General features: G+C 63.5%; 1 protein-coding gene across 3 annotated transcripts in view; it reads right to left on the bottom strand.

The window, feature by feature from the left end:
- LOC116961859 (zinc finger protein 385C) overlaps positions 1 to 17,697 on the bottom strand; it is a 78,919-nt gene that overhangs the window by 39,743 nt on the left and 21,479 nt on the right. For 2 of the 3 annotated variants that reach the window (XM_042787240.1, XM_042787241.1), the window contains exon 2: positions 13,475 to 13,723. In XM_042787240.1, the coding sequence (XP_042643174.1) occupies positions 13,475 to 13,723 (249 nt within the window). Of the gene's footprint in view, positions 1 to 13,474; positions 13,724 to 17,697 lie in introns of those variants that run through there. The other variant, XM_042787239.1, reaches the window with a different exon arrangement.

Genomic DNA, 17,697 nt, shown 5'->3' on the forward strand with positions numbered 1-17,697 from the left:
TTGTCACAGGAAAAGGTATTAAAACATTATTTCCCCCTCATTTTAGTAAGGATCCACCTCAGAAAAAAGCAGCTTAAAATTGTTTAGATGTGTATACTCAGAATTCTCACTCTTTAACAATAAGGCCATGATAACTGCTGCCTGGGTGTCACCGTGAAGGACGGTCACCGCGTCCCCAGGCCTGGGGACATCAAACAGGGGCTGCTCCGTCCATCGTCACCCCCTGAGGGGACGGGGCCCCGGTGCCCCCCAGGCTGGGTGCCCACAAGGAGCCCCAAGGACCAGCGAGTGCTTGACAGAGGAGCTGCCGCGGGCAGGGCTGCGGGAGGAGACCGGGGCTGCGCGCGTTAATCATCTTTCACAGGGAGATGTCTAATTACAAAGGCATCCAGGACAGGTCTGCAAATAGGGTGGAGAAATTGGATGACCTAAAAATATTTAATTATCAGGAAAAGGGATGGAAATTACACCTGTAAATAGTTTCAGAGAGAGAGTGTAATATTTTCCATCTAATTCAGGAGGGCCCTCCTGGAAGAGACGGGGCAGAGGATTCCACCTACAGCCGTACCTCAGGGCACGTAGAAACCCTTCGCACGCCACCGAGCCCCGGGCACGCACACACGGCCCTGGGACCCGCTTTGCTTGAAATCCTGAGCTCGCCCAGCGCTACCGGGAAGGACGCCCGGAGCCCACCCCGGCACGACGGCGCCCGGGGCTGCCAGCGTGGAGCCCACCCGGCACCTGACCCCGGTAATCGGCGGCAGCAGCAGCACGACAGCCTGGAAATCTTCGGAGGAGGTTTTGTGACGTGAGGGGCCCCAGCCGGGGGCAGCTCGGGGAGCCACGCGGGACCCCACACCTTCCGAAAGCTGCCGGTAGCTCCCGGGCCACGGCACCCGGGGCAGCTGCCTTCCTCCCTCCTCATCCTCCTGCCTGGAGGGTGAAAACCATTTGCTGTGCCGGTTCCCCCTGGCCCCGTGCAGTTTTTTCGGGGGGGGGGGGGGGGTGTGTGTGTGTGTCATGGGGCTCCTGACGCCCCATATCAGCTCAGCTGGGGGCTGGCATGGCAACCAGCTACCCAAAATCTTCTTGATGCTTAATTAGCCGGGCGGGTGATGCTGGGTCCGGTCTCGCCCGCGAGGTCCCTGCTCAGCGCTGTGTCCCTCGGGGGCTCGTGGGGACCCGCCGCTGCCGGGCACCTGCTGCAGGGCCACGGCGCAGAGCATGCCCAGACACTCCCGCCGACACGGCAACGGCAAAACAGATGAAACCATCGCTCGTAAATCCACGGCTGTAGGAGATCCGAAAGGTGAAGTGGAGCAGCATTGTGCGCGAGTTTTCAAAGAGCAGCAACAGCTCAGAGGGCAGACAAAGGAAGGAAAACCGATTTCAGGCGATCGTGCAGTGACCGCAGCTCAGCGCAGTCCTGCTCCGACAGACTACAACCGTCCCTCGCGCGCGGGGAGCAGCGCGGGGGCTGCAGCCCCGGGCTCGCCGCGGGGGAAAGGCCACCGGTCCCTGTGCTGGCGGGAAATACGGCCGTGCAGGGGCACACACCGGGCACTCGTGGGCAAACCCCCCGGCACACACGGGCTTTGCACCGATCTGTCCTCAGAAACACCAGCCGTCCCGCGGCAGCCCCGGGCGCGGCGAGCGGGCAGGGCCCCGGGGCAGAGCGGTGCCCGGCCAGGCTGCGGGTTCCCTGCGTGGCCACGGAGCATCACGGACCCTCCATCCCCCCGGCCCCGAGCCGGAGCGGCACTGCCCGGCCAAAATGCGGGTGCAGCCCTCAGGGTGGGGCTGAGGGAGCCGAGCACCCCACCCGCGGCTCAGCCCCCCCGGCTCCTCGCTCCCCACCCGGGCACAGTCCCCACCTCTGGGGCTCGGGCTGCCGCCGTTTCTCATGTGGCCAGAATCTGGTTTTCTCCCCCTGCACAACCGCGCCGCGACACCGTGGGGTTATAAAAAGGAGAGATCACTCTGGGAAAGACGGCATAAAGCATGACGAGGGAAGATCATCTCTTCACAGAAAATTTTATATTGCTTACGACTTACTGTCTGTGAACATAAAACAGTTTAACCAGCCGACCCTAAATCACAGTGACAGCTTTACATTACCCACAAACCTCTGCTCGCCCTTATCCAGCTCAGTCCTACCTACCTCCCCTCCCCATTTGTTTTTCTGGTTTTTCTTTTTAAACACTCACCCGCCGCTTTTCTCCGGGAGAGCAGCACACGCGTGTGCACACGCATGCAGAGCTGCCGTGAGCCCGCGGCATGGTGGGCACCGAGAGGGGCCCAGGGCTGGAGCCCGGGAGGTCGAACCGCGTTCCCAGCCTCCAGACCCCACACGAGTCAGTTCCCCAGAGCTGTCCCCCCGCCCCGGTCCCCCCGCTCCCCCCAGCCCCGGTGCTCCCCGGGCTGGCGGCGCAGCCCTCGCACGCCCGGCACGGTGTGACCCGTTTTATCCGGCCCCTCCGATCCCCGATGCCGGCAGCCGGCGTGGGAGCGAGGAGCGGGATGCAGCAGTGGGATGCTCTGGCTCCCTCCCACGCCGGAGTGGGACAGTGGCCACCCCCATCCCTGGGAACGGCAGAACCTCCCCCCCCCCCCCAACACGTCCCCCAGGGCCACCCCAAGGTCCCGCGTGTGCTCACCTCTCCCTGGGGACGCTGAAGGAGCAAAACGTACCTTTGTGCAAGGGCGCTGGCGGGCAGAGCGGGGCTGGGCAGCAGCACCTGGGCACTCGGGGGGGCACAGCTGGGACCCCCCCTGGCAGGATGCTCTCAGCTCGATGCCCCAAGCGGCCAGGAGAGCCAGGAGCTGCCTGACCCCGCAGCACCCCAGAACGGTCCCAGTCCCTCTCCCCCCTTCCCAGGGGGACCTCACCCCCCCCCCCCCCCAAGTTGCTGCTGGAGCCCCCCCGGGGCAAGGCCCCACCAGGCTCCGTGCTCTCTCAGGACGGGGATCAGCAGCCGCTAATGGTCAGCTGCCGCTTTTACCATCTTTCCCCCACTTAAAATAAATCCCAGGCTTTCCTCTTCCAGATCTGCTGAGCTGATGCTACACGGGAAACTGTGAAATATTCCATGGCTGCATGTTCCCCGTTGCTCTTAATCCACTTCTAATTAAGATCACGTGTGACGCATGCCTGAGCTAAGTGGCCATAAAATGCTATTGTCACAATTTAATAGCAAACCAAATGGAAGAAAATTACAGCAAAATCCAAGATTAAGGACAACTGGCTCACAAAATACAGTGCTTAAAAATAACATGAGGCAATTTCCTCCTGATGTTGGGAAAAGCCGCCACCGCCAGCAGCATCCTCTGTGCACGGCTCAGCCTCCGCTCCCTGGCTCTGGGTGCAAGGCGCCGCGGCAGCGCCCGGCTCAGAGGCCGGCCCTGCCAGACTGCTGCCACCCCACACCCCCAGCTCAGCGCCCACGCACGGCCCCACAGGGAACGAACCAAACCCCCCTGGCAGCCCAAGCTGGGGTTCAAGCCCATCCTGAGCAGCCCAGCCCAGCCCAGCTCAGCCCAGCCCAGCCCAGCCCAGCCCAGCCCAGCTCAGCTCAGCCCAGCCCAGCCCAGCCCAGCTCAGCCCAGCCCAGCCCAGCCCAGCCCAGCTCAGCTCAGCCCAGCCCAGCCCAGCCCAGCCCAGCCCAGCCCAGCTCAGCCCAGCCCAGCCCAGCCCAGCCCAGCTCAGCTCAGCCCAGCCCAGCCCAGCCCAGCCCAGCCCAGCTCAGCCCAGCCCAGCTCAGCTCAGCTCAGCTCAGCTCAGCTCAGCCCAGCCCAGCCCAGCTCAGCTCAGCCCAGCCCAGCTCAGCTCAGCTCAGCTCAGCTCAGCCCAGCTCAGCTCAGCTCAGCCCCGGCAGCTCCCGGGCACACGGGAACGCTGCGCCGGCTGCTGCCTCCTCCCGGGGCTCACCGGGCGCCCCCCCCTTTGTGCCAGCTGCCAGAAACGATCGCAGCCTTTTGATGAGGGTGATTTTAAGAGAAAGGGGGGGGTGTGTGTTGGGGGGGGGGGGGGGCGGGGAGCAGCACTAAAAATTTGGCTGGCACACTCTCAGAGGAGGAATCAGCCCCGCGGCCAAGCGCAGGACCGGGTGTCTGGATCCCGGCTCTCTGCCCCCCCGGGGTGCCCCGTCTCAGCGGATGGACACGGCCCGTGCCCTCCCCCCGAGAAGCGCCTTGGGAAGGGCAGCCCCACGTCGCCCTCGGGAGACAACCCGGGGGCGGGCGCGGGGCCAGACACCCATCTCCGATATTTGTGTGCAGGCAGCAGTCACCGCCGAGGTCTCCCCTTCAAAATAACCCCGTTCCCTCACCCCGGCATTTGCCCCCTCCCCACCCTCTGCCCTGACACCCCTCGGCCTCTCAGACCCGGGTCCAGTTCCCGTGAGACCCCCCCACGCCCCCTCAGTGCACTGAGATGCCGCAGCTTGCCCCGCTCCCCTCCCAAACCCCCCCGTGGTCGCTGACCCCCCCGGCGGGCACCAGGCTGCCAGCCCACCCCATGATTATATTTGATATATATTATCTTAGTTTGTTATCTTTTCATTTGGTCTCTATTTTATTCTTTTTAAGGCAAACCCCTCCCACAGATGCAGCCAGGGCACCTGCCCCAGCCCCCCGGCCCCCGCCGCAGGGTGCCCCGACCTCCTCCTTGCTCCGAGCATCGCACAGCAGCCCAGCCTGCGCCGGGCTGTGCTTGCACAGGCAAAGCCCAGTGGCTTCACTTTGTCATTTTGGGGCTCAGAGTTTAAATTTTAAGAATCTTTTTAGAATAAGTGTATCAGGGAAAAAAATCCCTGAAGCCTCTGGGCAGAAATCCGGGTGCAGAGCGGAGGGGCAGTGCCTTGATGGGGAAGGCACTGCGTCAAGAAAATCCTCCTAGCAAAAGTTAACAGCTAATCAATTTATTTTTTATTTGAAGTTACCGACTCAATAAAATCAGAGATTAATTATGATACAGTTATTAATCCATGATAAACTGAATAGCTGGGCTATTCAGAAGGAGAGCAAGTTAATGGGGTATTTTCTGAGGATTTAAAAAGGGAGCAGTTTTCTGTGGGTTAATGGGCTGGCACAAGGCTAACGCGCCAAGAGGAGGGGTCAGGCTCCCACGGTGCCTCTCGCATGGAGCCCACGGGCCTTCTTCCCCACGCAAAATGGCTTTTTCAGTATACCAATATCATTAGAACAGGGATTTTTCTGCCAATTCCTGCTGATGGGGGCAACTCTCTCCCCTTCTCGCCCCTCGCGGGGTGTCCCCGCACCCCAACCGGGAAGGGAGAAGCTTGGGAATAAGCACAGGGAAGGAAAATGTAAAATTACACAACTGCACTTCAAACGACACCTTCAAACGACATCTTTAAGACATGAAACAACATCAAATTTCCCCCACTGAGATTCCAGGTTACTCAAATCTGATCTGAAAAGCTATTTTTAATCATTTTGCTCGCAGGCGAAGGGAGCAGCCGAGGCCAAGCGCGCAGGAGGACTCCGCAGGCTTGTCCTTCGCTAAATTTACAGAAGCTTAAAATCTGCACGCCGGTATCGTGGGGCCACGAGGCCACGGACCTGTGTGCGGGAGGCAGGGCGGCCGCCGCGGCCGGCTGCGGGAGACCCGGCATGGGGCCGGGGGGGCGCGGAGCTCCCGTCGAGCGGGAGTGCTTCCCCCACCCAGCCCCTGCGAGCCCAGCGCCTGCCCTTCCCCACGGCCCTTCCCCACTGCCCTTCCCCACTGCCCTTCCCCACGGCCCTTCCCCACGGCCCTTCCCCACTGCCCTTCCCCACTGCCCTTCCCCACGGCCCTTCCCCACAGCCCTTCCCCACGGCCCTTCCCCACGGTCCTTCCCCACTGCCCTTCCCCACTGCCCTTCCCCACTGCCCTTCCCCACGGCCCTTCCCCACGGCCCTTCCCCGCGGCCCTTCCCCACGGCCCTTCCCCACTGCCCTTCCCCATGGTCCTTCCCCACTGCCCTTCCCCACGGCCCTTCCCCGCGGCCCTTCCCCACGGCCCTTCCCCACGGCCCTTCCCCGCGGCCCTTCCCCGCGGCCCTTCCCCACGGTCCTTCCCCACGGCCCTTCCCCACTGCCCTTCCCCACGGCCCTTCCCCACTGCCCTTCCCCACAGCCCTTCCCCACAGCCCTTCCCCACTGCCCTTCCCCACGGCCCTTCCCCACAGCCCTTCCCCACGGCCCTTCCCCACGGTCCTTCCCCACTGCCCTTCCCCACGGTCCTTCCCCACTGCCCTTCCCCACAGCCCTTCCCCACGGCCCTTCCCCACAGCCCTTCCCCACTGCCCTTCCCCACGGCCCTTCCCCACAGCCCTTCCCCACTGCCCTTCCCCACGGCCCTTCCCCACAGCCCTTCCCCACTGCCCTTCCCCACGGCCCTGCCCTTCCCCACAGCCCTTCCCCACGGCCCTTCCCCACGGTCCTTCCCCACTGCCCTTCCCCACTGCCCTTCCCCACTGCCCTTCCCCACGGCCCTTCCCCACGGCCCTTCCCCACTGCCCTTCCCCACGCGCCTGCTGTTCCTTTATGTTCCCAACTGCTCTTTTTCCCCCGACATCTATAACTAATCCCGTCAGCCAACATTCCCCCCGGGGGCCCGCTCAGCCACGCCAGGCGAGGGAGCGCGGTGAATGCAGCTCCCCAGCCAGCTGGACCCTCTGCTTTCCCTGCCAAATTTCTCCAAAAACTCCCAAAAGCGGGAGAGCAGCAAAATCGCTGCAGGAATTGAGGAGGAAGCCAGAAAAGCCATCTCTCCCCCTGTGGCATTGCTGGTGCAGCTCCCGAAGGTCGCCAAGGCTGGTCACGGATGGGGGCTCCCGGCGAGCGCCGGCACGGCTGGAGGAGCCGAGCACCTTCCCACCGCGCCTGCTCCGCTGCAAGGATGTCCCAGCCCTGGCCCCGCTGGCGCCGCGGCCATTGCACCCCATCAGTCCCCAGTTAGACTCTAATCCTCCATGTTTGCATATTATTTAAATCAGCACATTGGATTTCACTGCAGACAAAGCGCCGCTGAGCATCACCCTGTTTATTAAAGACAATTAAAGGATTCTGCGCATAACATGAAATTGAAAAAAATTAGATTGGCACCTGTTTTCTTGGTAATTAACAGCTGAAGGGCTCCGACAGCAGAGAGCAGCGAGGGAAGGCAGGAGGAAACACTCGCTGCAGGTGACCTCCGGGATGCCGGGGGCCAGAGCACACGGAGCAGGATCACGGAACCACCACACACCCACCGGACTGTTCGTGGTCGGACCCCCTCCCCTCGCTGCTCTCCACGCCAGGACACCGCTTCCCCACACGACGCTCCGGGTGGTTTTCAGGACTCGTCTGCTGGCAGCGTTACCACAGCCCAGCGACAGCCTGGGGGGTGCCCGGGGATGCTCAGCAGCGCAGCACCCCGGGACCCTTCCCGGCTCTCCCGCGGTTTAACACCACAGCCCATCACTGTCATCTGGATAAACCAGCCCTCGCGCTCCGCGGCGCCGGGTCTGCACCGTGGGCTGCAACGGAGGAGCCGTTCGAGGGGAGCAGGTTCCCCCCCCCAGCATGCAGAAGCAGTCCTGCCTGATGCCAGAATTGGGGGGTTCAGCTGGCACCCCCCACGCAACACAAGATAACTCCCACCGGCAGCCGCCAGCCGCTCCCCGGCTCCCGGGGCGGCACAGGCTCCCACGGGGTCCCCCCGACCCCTCTGCTGCAGACCCAGCCATGCTGAAGCTCTCACACCGATTTCTCTGCTCATCTCAGACCTTTCCGCTCTGCAAACGCACGCAGACGGACATTTCAGCGGCTAATCGGGGAAACCAGAATCTTCCCCTTTGCAAGGAGCCGTTATTTCCACGCAGTGCTGCCGAGCTGGGGGGGACAGATGGCACCGGGCAGCCCCAGGGAGGGTCTGGGTACATAACCCCACGGGGGCACGTGGAGTGGAGGAAGAGCTTCTGCCGTGGATTAGCACTGGGGCACGACTGGTTCCGCGTGTTTTGGCCCAACCCTGCCCGCCTGGCCTCGGCACTGGGGCTGGGGGAGCAGCCCGGCAGCCCCCCAGGGCTGGGGAAGGCCGTTCAAGGTGGGCTCGGGGCTCGCACAGACAGTGCCTGGGCTGGGTGTCCTTCCCACCGCCCCCGGGCACGGGGGGTGCGAGCTGCTGTCAGCTCGGATCTGCCCGGGAAGCCGGGAGACTCCCGCTACAGAGGAGAACGCTTCCCCGGCGCGTTTCAGCGAGATGCGAGCTGACAGGGCCCGGGGACACCGGCTGCGGCACCGCGGGACGAGCAGCTCTTTACATCCCGTGACTTTTTAGGGACACTGGCAGAAGGGCCTTTTGTGGGAGCAGCGGACAGCAAGGGACTAAATTCCTGAAATGCTCAGCCCGTCCTGCGATAGGCAGCCCCTGAGATCACCCAGGAGGAGAAAGGGAAGGCAGCAAACCCCTGTCCCCTGCCCTCGCCCAGCAGTTTGCACGGGCACAAAGGCAGCGCTGGAGCCTGCGCCTGCAGACCCCGCTCCCGTTTTGGGGTGGCACAGCTCTTTCTGCTCAGCTGGTACCAGAACGGGAGGGTCTGGCTCCTGGCTGCCGGAGCACAATGACACGAGGAGCAAACTGAGCTCACTTGGGCACCCTTGAAAATCACAGGCAGTAATTAAATCACTCTTGACCCAGTTGGATTTGAACTGGCATCTGCAACATGAAAACATCTTTCATCTGTGGACATCCCGTATCTAATTGCCGCCTGCACTGCAATTCAACACGAGACAACAGAAATCTATGATTTGCCTTGCAAGAAAATGCCTAATGAACAATAATTTGTTTTTAAGTTGGGGGTCTTTTTGGCATAGAGCTAATAAATTGTAATGATACTGATTATCACATCTGTTTGCCAGCTAAGCTCCTCCACAGCTTTGCTCCACGAAACACAAGCGATTACAGCCTTTGCAGAAATAACTGATCAGAGAAGCCAGGGGGGGAAAAGATCGAGCGGCATCTGTGAAAGCTGCCTTTGATGTAGCTGTAGATGTCAGTGCGAGACAGAGATTCCAGCTCAGAGGACTATCCCATCTTTGTCTAACTCAGTAATTCCATTTAACCCATTGTCTTTAAAAACACCCCCTCTCCTCCCAAGGCTCCCCCAGTGCTGACACGTCACCAGGCTGGTGTGAGCCTGCCCTCGCCGTGGGCTGTGCCGGGCCAAGCCCAGCGCCGGGGCAGGCAGCTTGGCCAGGAGCTGCCCGAGAAGGGGCGGCTGCCCCCATGCCCGCAGGCAGATGCATCTTCTCAGCACCCAAAGGGGCTGGTTTGGCCGGTGAAGGGCTCTGGGAGGGCTGTGATGGCCCCAAGCCACCATCACCTCTGCCCAGCCCTGCCCGCACCCCCCTGCCCGCGCCGCAGCCCCGGCGGGAGCACGGAGCAGGAGCCTCTCCCACGCTTGGCCTTAGCTCCCTCGGGCCGGGCACGAGGGGCTGATCCCCAAATCTTGGCAGCGGAGGGCGCTTGGGTTTGGGGGAGCGGGGATCAGCCCCAATCCCAGCACAACCCCGAGCACCCACGGTGCCAGCGGCACGACCGGCGTGGAGGGGACGCGGGAGTCACATCAGCTGCTTCCTGGCCCTAATTTGTGATTTGCGGGCCACATGCCCCTCCCCGGGCTCACGCCTCAGGAGGCTGGGAAAGGTTGCCCATGACAAAGCTGGAAATGACATTTTTAACCCAAAGTGCGGGGGAGAAGGTCTGCACGGGCACCGCTTCCCCACCGCCGCGGGGGGGGCGGGAGGGATGGGGGGCGAGGCGAGCGGATGCCGGCTGCAATTTCCCCGCGTAAGCGAATCGCAGCCCTGCGCAAGCAGAAGCCGACTTCACCTTGAACGCCAGAGCAAAGCCCCGAGGGCTGCGCCGGCGGAGCCCAGGGACGGTGCGGGAGTACAAAGAGCCAAAGAGCGTGCCTGCATGCTCCGAGATTCTTTGGCTCGGCAGGAAGCGCACCCCTGGACAGCCTCCCGTCGAGCCACAACCGGGTCCAGGGGGAGAAGCTGGAAGCTACAGGCGGGAATTTATGAGCCCTGTTCCCATTAAAATAGCAGGCGATATTTCCATCTGTCAGTAAACGATGATAAACACACCAGCTCCTTTGCATATCCCAGGCCTCGCTCAAACAAAACCAGCACCAGGGAGGGCAGGGTTTGGCACGCAGGCGGCCACTGCCATGCTAGGAATTTATGGCTCCAGCCTGCCCGGTCTCGGGCGAGAGCAGGAGCAGGTTTTTGTACAGACCGATCCCCAGGGGTCCGCCAAGGCCAGGGCACCACAGCCAGGGCCCTGGCACCCACCGCAGCACCCAGCTGCCCACCCTTCTGGCTTGCTGGGGACCAGCACCCTCCTGACCCGGCTGTGAGCCAGGTCCCGCCAGCACTTCCCTGCCTTCGAGGGAACTCAGTGCTCAGCAGGATGGAGAGTGCTGGAGAGGAGCACGGGTCCAGGTCTGCACCCAGGACCTTCCCCCCCAGCCCCAGATGTGCCAGAAGCCACCAGTGAGCCCAGCAGCAAAGGCACCGCCACCGAGCACCGCGGTACCCGGAGAGAACATGCGTGCTGTGACCACCCGTCCCGCTAACCGGGGCTGGGGAGCCTGCGTGCAGCAGATGTTCCCACCCTGCAACCCGCTGCTGCTTTGCTGTTTACAAAAACATGGCAGATTTGTTTGCCAACCCTTCGGTTGCTCTTAAACAAACATTTCCTGACCAAACTGGGACCAGCCAGAGACACCCCCCTCGAGCAGCAGCGGGTCCCGGGGGAGGCTCCGGCCCCGGACTGGGCAGAGGAGTCTGCACCAGCTCCAGGGTGGACAAACTCCCTTGGGTTCCTGCTTAGTGCCACTCAAACCCTCGGAGCTGAAAGGCTCAGGGCTGGTCAGTCGTTGTTGTAGGGTGACATTTGTTGTTTCCCTGCTTTTATGCGGGAGGAAATCTGTAGCAGGCAGCAGTATAGGCCCGGGCTGGGTAAGTGCCGCCAGATGGGACAGAGGGCAAGAGAGTCCTTGCCCTTGCACGAGCTCCTGCTTGGTGGCACAGCACCCCTGCCCCATGCCAGCACCCCTGCCCCGTGCCATCAGCACCCCTGCCCCGTGCCATCAGCACCCCTGCCCCATGCCAGCACCCCTGCCCCGTGCCATCAGCACCCCTGCCCCATGCCAGCACCCCTGCCCCGTGCCATCAGCACCCCTGCCCCATGCCAGCACCCCTGCCCCATGCCAGCACCCCTGCCCCGTGCCAGCACCCCTGCCCCGTGCCAGCACCCCTGCCCCGTGCCATCAGCACCCCTGCCCCGTGCCAGCACCCCTGCCCCGTGCCATCACCCCTGCCCCGTGCCAGCACCCCTGCCCCGTGCCATCAGCACCCCTGCCCCGTGCCAGCACCCCTGCCCCGTGCCATCACCCCTGCCCTGTGCCAGCACCCCTGCCCCGTGCCATCAGCACCCCTGCCCTGTGCCAGCACCCCTGCCCTGTGCCAGCACCCCTGCCCCGTGCCATCAGCACCCCTGCCCCGTGCCATCACCCCTGCCCTGTGCCAGCACCCCTGCCCCGTGCCATCAGCACCCCTGCCCTGTGCCAGCACCCCTGCCCCATGCCAGCACCCCTGCCCTGTGCCAGCACCCCTGCCCCGTGCCAGCACCCCTGCCCCATGCCATCAGCACCCCTGCCCCGTGCCATCAGCACCCCTGCCCCGTGCCAGCACCCCTGCCCCGTGCCAGCCACACTGCTGCAGCTGATGGGTGAGGGGCCGGGATGAACCCCCCAGCCCCTTGGCCCCCAGGGACGAGCCCCAGCCCTCAGAAAGTGCCCCCAGAGAACCAGCAAGAGGGGCTTAGAGGACACTGCCCGTCACCAGGGTCACATTTTGGAAAATCCCAAGCAGGAAGCCAGAGGCTTGGTTAGCTGGGCTCAGCATGGCGGGGGTCACCTCGCTGCTCTTCGGCAGAGGCTTTGTGTCCCGGTGCTGCAGCTGGCAGCCAGTTCACACCCAACTGCACCTCCCGAGCTGCTAACAACCTGGAGTGGATGTCGAGCCTGCCTGGGGGGATGACGCCATGCCCTCCTGCCAGCCGTGACACAACGGAGGTGTTGCATAATAATTAGGTGATTAACAGGAGCTCCACTGACAAAAAGAGAAACCGTCACCAACTGGCAGCAGCCCCGGCCCACTACACCCCCCGCCCCACATCGCATGGACGCCCAGCAAGAAGAACAGGCCCCTGAGCACGTCACCCTGGGAGTCCAGACAGAGGTGCTGTGGGGCACCCCGCAAAAGACACCTTTGGTGCAACGTCTGAGGTTCCGTCGCTCAGCCCGTCACCCAAACACCTGGCGAAACAAAACCAAGGACCTTAAAAGATCCTGTCAAGGGCAAGCGCGGGGCTGCCTTGGCTGCCACGTCTGCTGCGTGGCTTTTGTGATAAACATCGGTCTCTAAATGGAAAACAAAACCTGCCCTTGTTGCAATGCTGGTGCTTTCCTTCTCGCTGGAACAGATCGACCCCGTTAAACACACCACCCCGGGGCGGCCCTGCTTCTCTGCCCTGTGGCCAGGCCCACCCGTGTCGGCGTTGTGGCAGACGACGCGCCCGCGCTGGCGGGGACCCCGGGAGCTAACGGCTGGCAGCAGCTCCCCTTGCACGAGGGACTCGGGGCAGCAGCCGCCCCCTCTGTGCAAACACACCCCGGGTGCCCTCCCCGGGCAGCCTCCCCTGGGGCTGCAGGAGAGCAGCGTGATCCCCCCCCCCCAGCCCGGGACAACTTGCCAAGGACGTCACACGCTGAAGGGCCACCGGGATCCAAGGCAGGTTAACAGGGGTTGCCAGCGCAGAGCACCCCAACAGAAAAACGGAGGTGAAGTTTCAGAAGATCACAGTTTCCAAAGCCTCTAACCATATTTGAAAATACGGTTTTCATATTCTGAGCTTTTGAGGAGTCCATCCTTAACCCTCAGCACCAAAACCTAAGCAGCATCTTGAGGCAACAGCAGCCAAACCCAGCACAGTTACAGGACATGTGCACGGCAGGAGGCTGGAGGGACAGGGGCGAGATGGCAGCTGGGGAGCAGGTAGCCAGTAACCCAGAACCAGCAGTCACCCCACCCTCGGGTGCGCCCGCCCCAGCTGCACCACTCAGCCACGGAAACCCAGGAAGACGCTCACGGAGACACAAAGTACCAGCAACAGCGCCCGCGCACCGTGCCCGTCTGCCCGGCGCAGCAGCCTGGGCTCTCTGCCCCCCAAAACCACTCGAGGCGCAGCAGTGACAGCGGGGTGGGGAGGCCCCCGGGGCTCAGGCAGAGCAGCAAGTGACAGATGCCGAGGACACGACAGAGCGTTCCCGAGCAGCCCACGGGTGCGGCGCACCCAGCCCCGCACAGCGAGGGCAGCCTTTGGGCAGCCTCGGCCCGCGGGACGGGCTCCTACCTGGGGCTGCCGGCATCTTCCCCTTGTTGAGCTGCTTGAGGCGCTTCTGGTGGGACTTGCCGTTGTAGTGGATCTGCGCCTGCGCGGCCGAGTTGAGCTGGATGTTGCAGACCTCGCAGAGCGTGAACGACTGGTGCTTCTTCTCCCGCTTCATGCGCTGCTCGGGCTGGCTCGGCGGGCAGCCGGCCGCCTCCGCCACCCGCACCCCGGGCTCGGGGTTGTGGGATGGGCTCAGGGGTCGCTTCATGCCTGCGGGAGGAAGGACAGACCCGCCGTGAGGACAGAGGGACGGGAACAGGGGGCCAGGTGGGGCAGGAGCACCCAGCACAGGTCCCGCGCCCGTGGGGTGCCCAGGCTGCCTGGATCTGGGGGGGGGGGTCTCTGAGCAAGAGCAACGGCGTTTGCATCTCTGCAAGGAGTGGCACTGGGCGAGACGACGTGAGCCGCAGCATTCCGAGGGGGTTAGTGCTGGGGTGGGAACAACCCACTTCTTCCAAGTTTCAGCACCAGACGACACTCCTCTTGCTAGCTAAAGTCTTTCTGTTCGCTCCCGGACAGCGCCGTAGGTCGGCCTGAGGCAGAGCTGGGACAGCAACCAGCTCTGCAGGCAAGAAACGGAACGGGAAGGGCTCGTGCGCGGCGGCTCTGGTGTCCTGCACCCACGGCACGGCGGGAGGAGGACCGGCACCGGCCCCCCGAGCCACGAGTGCTGCGGGCGCCTGTCCTGGACACGGGGCTCTGGGGGACCAACCTGCACTGGGAGCTCCAGTCCCCGACCCACGCTGGGAGCTCCAGTCCCTGACCCACGTTGGGAGCTCCAGTCCCCGACCCACACTGGGAGCTCCAGTCCCTGACCCACGTTGGGAGCTCCAGTCCCCGACCCACGCTGGGAGCTCCAGTCCCTGACCCACGTTGGGAGCTCCAGTCCCCGACCCACACTGGGAGCTCCAGTCCCTGACCCACGTTGGGAGCTCCAGTCCCTGACCCACGTTGGGAGCTCCAGTCCCCGACCCACGCTGGGAGCTCCAGTCCCCGACCCACGCTGGGAGCTCCAGTCCCTGACCCACGCTGGGAGCTCCAGTCCCCGACCCACGCTGGGAGCTCCAGTCCCTGACCCACGCTGGGAGCTCCAGTCCCCGACCCACGCTGGGAGCTCCAGTCCCTGACCCACGCTGGGAGCTCCAGTCCCCGACCCACGCTGGGAGCTCCAGTCCCTGACCCACGCTGGGAGCTCCAGTCCCCGACCCACAGGCACAGCCCGTGGAAGAGCTGCCCGCAGAGGGGCTGGGGTCACCCGGGGAGGGCCTTCCCGTGGCCTTCGCCTTGCGGACACAGTGTCCCCACTGCCCAAGCCCAAACTGGGAGCTGATGGGACAGCCAGAACTGAGCCTGGGAGAGGCGCGAAGGTCACCCCAGCCCGGCGATCCAGTTACCACCTCGGAGCTGGCGGCCACTGGTTGCGAACGCCTGTGGGCACGCTGCGCTGAGACCCCGGGGGCCACGGGTGGGGGACCGGGGTGTCGGGGGGGGGGCAGGCCGGCCCCAAGGGCGCGCTGCAGGGGTGCCCCGGGACGGGCTGCACAGACCCGTCTCAGGGGTTCACCCGGGCGCTCCTGGGGTGTCAGGGACCCCAGCACCGGCTGCGGTTTATGCAAGGGGCAGCCCCCGCCGCCCCCGCACACGGGCTGCGGGAGGAGCCGGGCCGGGGGATTTCTCCCCACAGGCGACCCCTCGCAACTCGAGCACCCCACGGCGTGTCCCCGGCGCCCCCAGCAGCGAGCCCGGGCAGCCGCGGGAGCGGCGTGGGTGGGTTCGGTGGGGGCTGCCCACGCACCCACCCAGCACCCGGCAGGCGGGGGAGCGCCCGCGGCCGCGCAGATAAAGCAGGGGTTTTGGGGGGCGGGGGGGCTTGCAGCCCCGGCCGCGGCCCCGCGGGGGCGCAGCCGCTCCGCGCTGCTGTCTGCGGCAAAGGCGGGGGGGTGTGTGTGTGGGGGGGGTGTTTGCGGGGAACCCCCCGCCGCGGTGCGTGGGTGCGCCCCCACCCGCCCCACCCGCGTGGCGAACGCCCCCGGCCTCAGCGGGTTTTGGCATTTTCGAGGCGCCAGACCCGTCCTGCCCTTCCCAGCTCCCCGGAGGCGCCAAGAAACATCTCCCGTAATAGTTATATTTAGCAAAAAGTAACGGAAGGATTTTCCACGAGCTGTTAGTTGAGCCGGAGGCGAAAGCCGGGACCCGCAGGGGTGGCGGGTGACCCAGGCTGCCCCCCCGACCCTGCTCGCCTGCGGAGCCAGCGCGGTGTCACCCAGGGATGCCACCACCCGGGGGATGCCGCCAGCCCGCGCCCACCAACCCACTCGCCACCGTCTCCGGGAGGATTCGCCCCCATTTCTGCCCAGGGGGGCGTCCGCATGCGGGGACGGGGCGATGCGCTCTGACCTTGGAGCCAGCCGGGCACTGGGCAGAGGGTTGGGCCAACCCCCACCGTCCCTTCCAGCCTCAATTGCTCCAGGAGTAGCCAAAAATGTTAGCAGGAGAGCCGTAAACTCCCACTTCACCAGTTAAATACTAAGCAGTGTAACTAAAAGGGGCTTTACATTAAAAATAACTAAATCTACTTTTTGATAGAAAGATTTAGGAACCTGAAGCTCGCACACAGCCCTCTGGTACCTGTTAACCCCGGACTCTCTCTATAGAGACCTCACGATTTTGCCTGAAGCTCCAGCGTTAACTTTCAATCAAAATGAAAGAAAATGCATGGCCCCTATGCTTGAGGCAAGTGAAAAAAGCACGGCCCAGCCCTGAAAGGCTCAAAACACCCCTAAATGTTATTTAGCCAAAAAATAGCTGATGTTTTTCAAACGAAATCTCCCGGACTTGGCGCAGTCGGGGCTGTCACAGCGGCAGGACGGAGCCCCCCCCACACCGAGAGCAAAAGTCTCGGTCCCCGAGCTGCCCCGTCTGACCGAGGCACATCGTTTGTGGTCATTCCCCCAAACCCAGAGCAGTCGGTGCCTGATCGCCCTCGGATGGGCAGGGAGCCCCGCGGCACCCCGGGGAGAGGGCCTTTACCAGAATAACCATTAGCGGAGCAGCCGGAAAGCAGATCTGGGAGACGGTCGGCACCGGGAATGTGAAACGGGGCCTCGGGGACGCAGCGGGACACGCAGAGCACCGGTGGGGACACGCCAGTGGAGGCAGGTCCCCGGGTGCCCTTGGCATCCTCCCCCTCCCCGGGTATTTTTAATGCAATTACATCTCAGGACGCAGAGCTAAAATTGGAACATTATGTGGACAAAGTATCCCAAAAGTCTCTCTTGTCTTAAAAAAAGGAACCGCTGCTGCTTTGATTAGATGGCAGCTCCCTGTCCCAGCTCTTGTTGCAGCGTTTAAAAGGTCTGTCCTAATTGCACGCACGCTTGTCTCATTCACTTAATTTCTCTTGCGCCTGTTCTGCTTCTCAGGTGTCAGGACCATAAATTTGGTGATTCGTGGCTGGGACAGGTCACTGCACGTGTGAGGACCCGCAGCTCTCTGACTGATGGCTACTTTGGGGGCAGATTTTGCCTTTTCAGCAAAGCATTGATGATCTTTTGAGGGAGCTGTTACTCCTTTTCACAGGAGGGAAACTGAGGCACGGTGAAGGTGAAGTGGCACCCCCAGAGCCCCAGGGAGACGGGGCCAAACCCAGCACCAAGCGCAGGGTCACCGCACCCCAGCTCCACCGCCCTGTCCCACCCCAGGCCGGTGAAGCCGAGCAAGATGAGCAACCTCGTCGTTTGGGTGGTCTTCCCAAGGGGCTCCGGGCTCCACTGGGACGGGGGGGCTGAGCTGCGCTCACCCACCTCTGCCCAGATTTCACCTGGCTGACCAGCATCAATGACACCTCCCCGGACCCGCCACGTCCCCCCCACTATCTGCACTTTTTGCTGCCCTTTGCTTGGAGCCACCGAGGGCTGCGCCGGCGAAAAGCTCCCTGACAGATGTCCAAATCTCTCTGAAATAAAAGAAGGTCAGAGCGGCTTGGGTGTCACCGCAGCGGCGAGGGCTGCGTCAAACCACCCGTCCTCCCACCGCACAGCGCTCCCAGGACACGCTGCCCACCCACCCCAGTGAGCCTCTGTCTGTCCCCCCCCCAGACACTGGTCCTCCCCCCTGGTCCCGAGCCCCAGACACCCCGCAGACACACGCAGCCCCAGCCCAGGACTGCAGCACTCCGGTCTCCG

This window comes from Tyto alba, unplaced genomic scaffold (assembly GCF_018691265.1).
Source record: "Tyto alba isolate M040663 unplaced genomic scaffold, T.alba_DEE_v4.0 Super-Scaffold_12, whole genome shotgun sequence".
Lineage (NCBI taxonomy): Eukaryota > Metazoa > Chordata > Aves > Strigiformes > Tytonidae > Tyto > Tyto alba.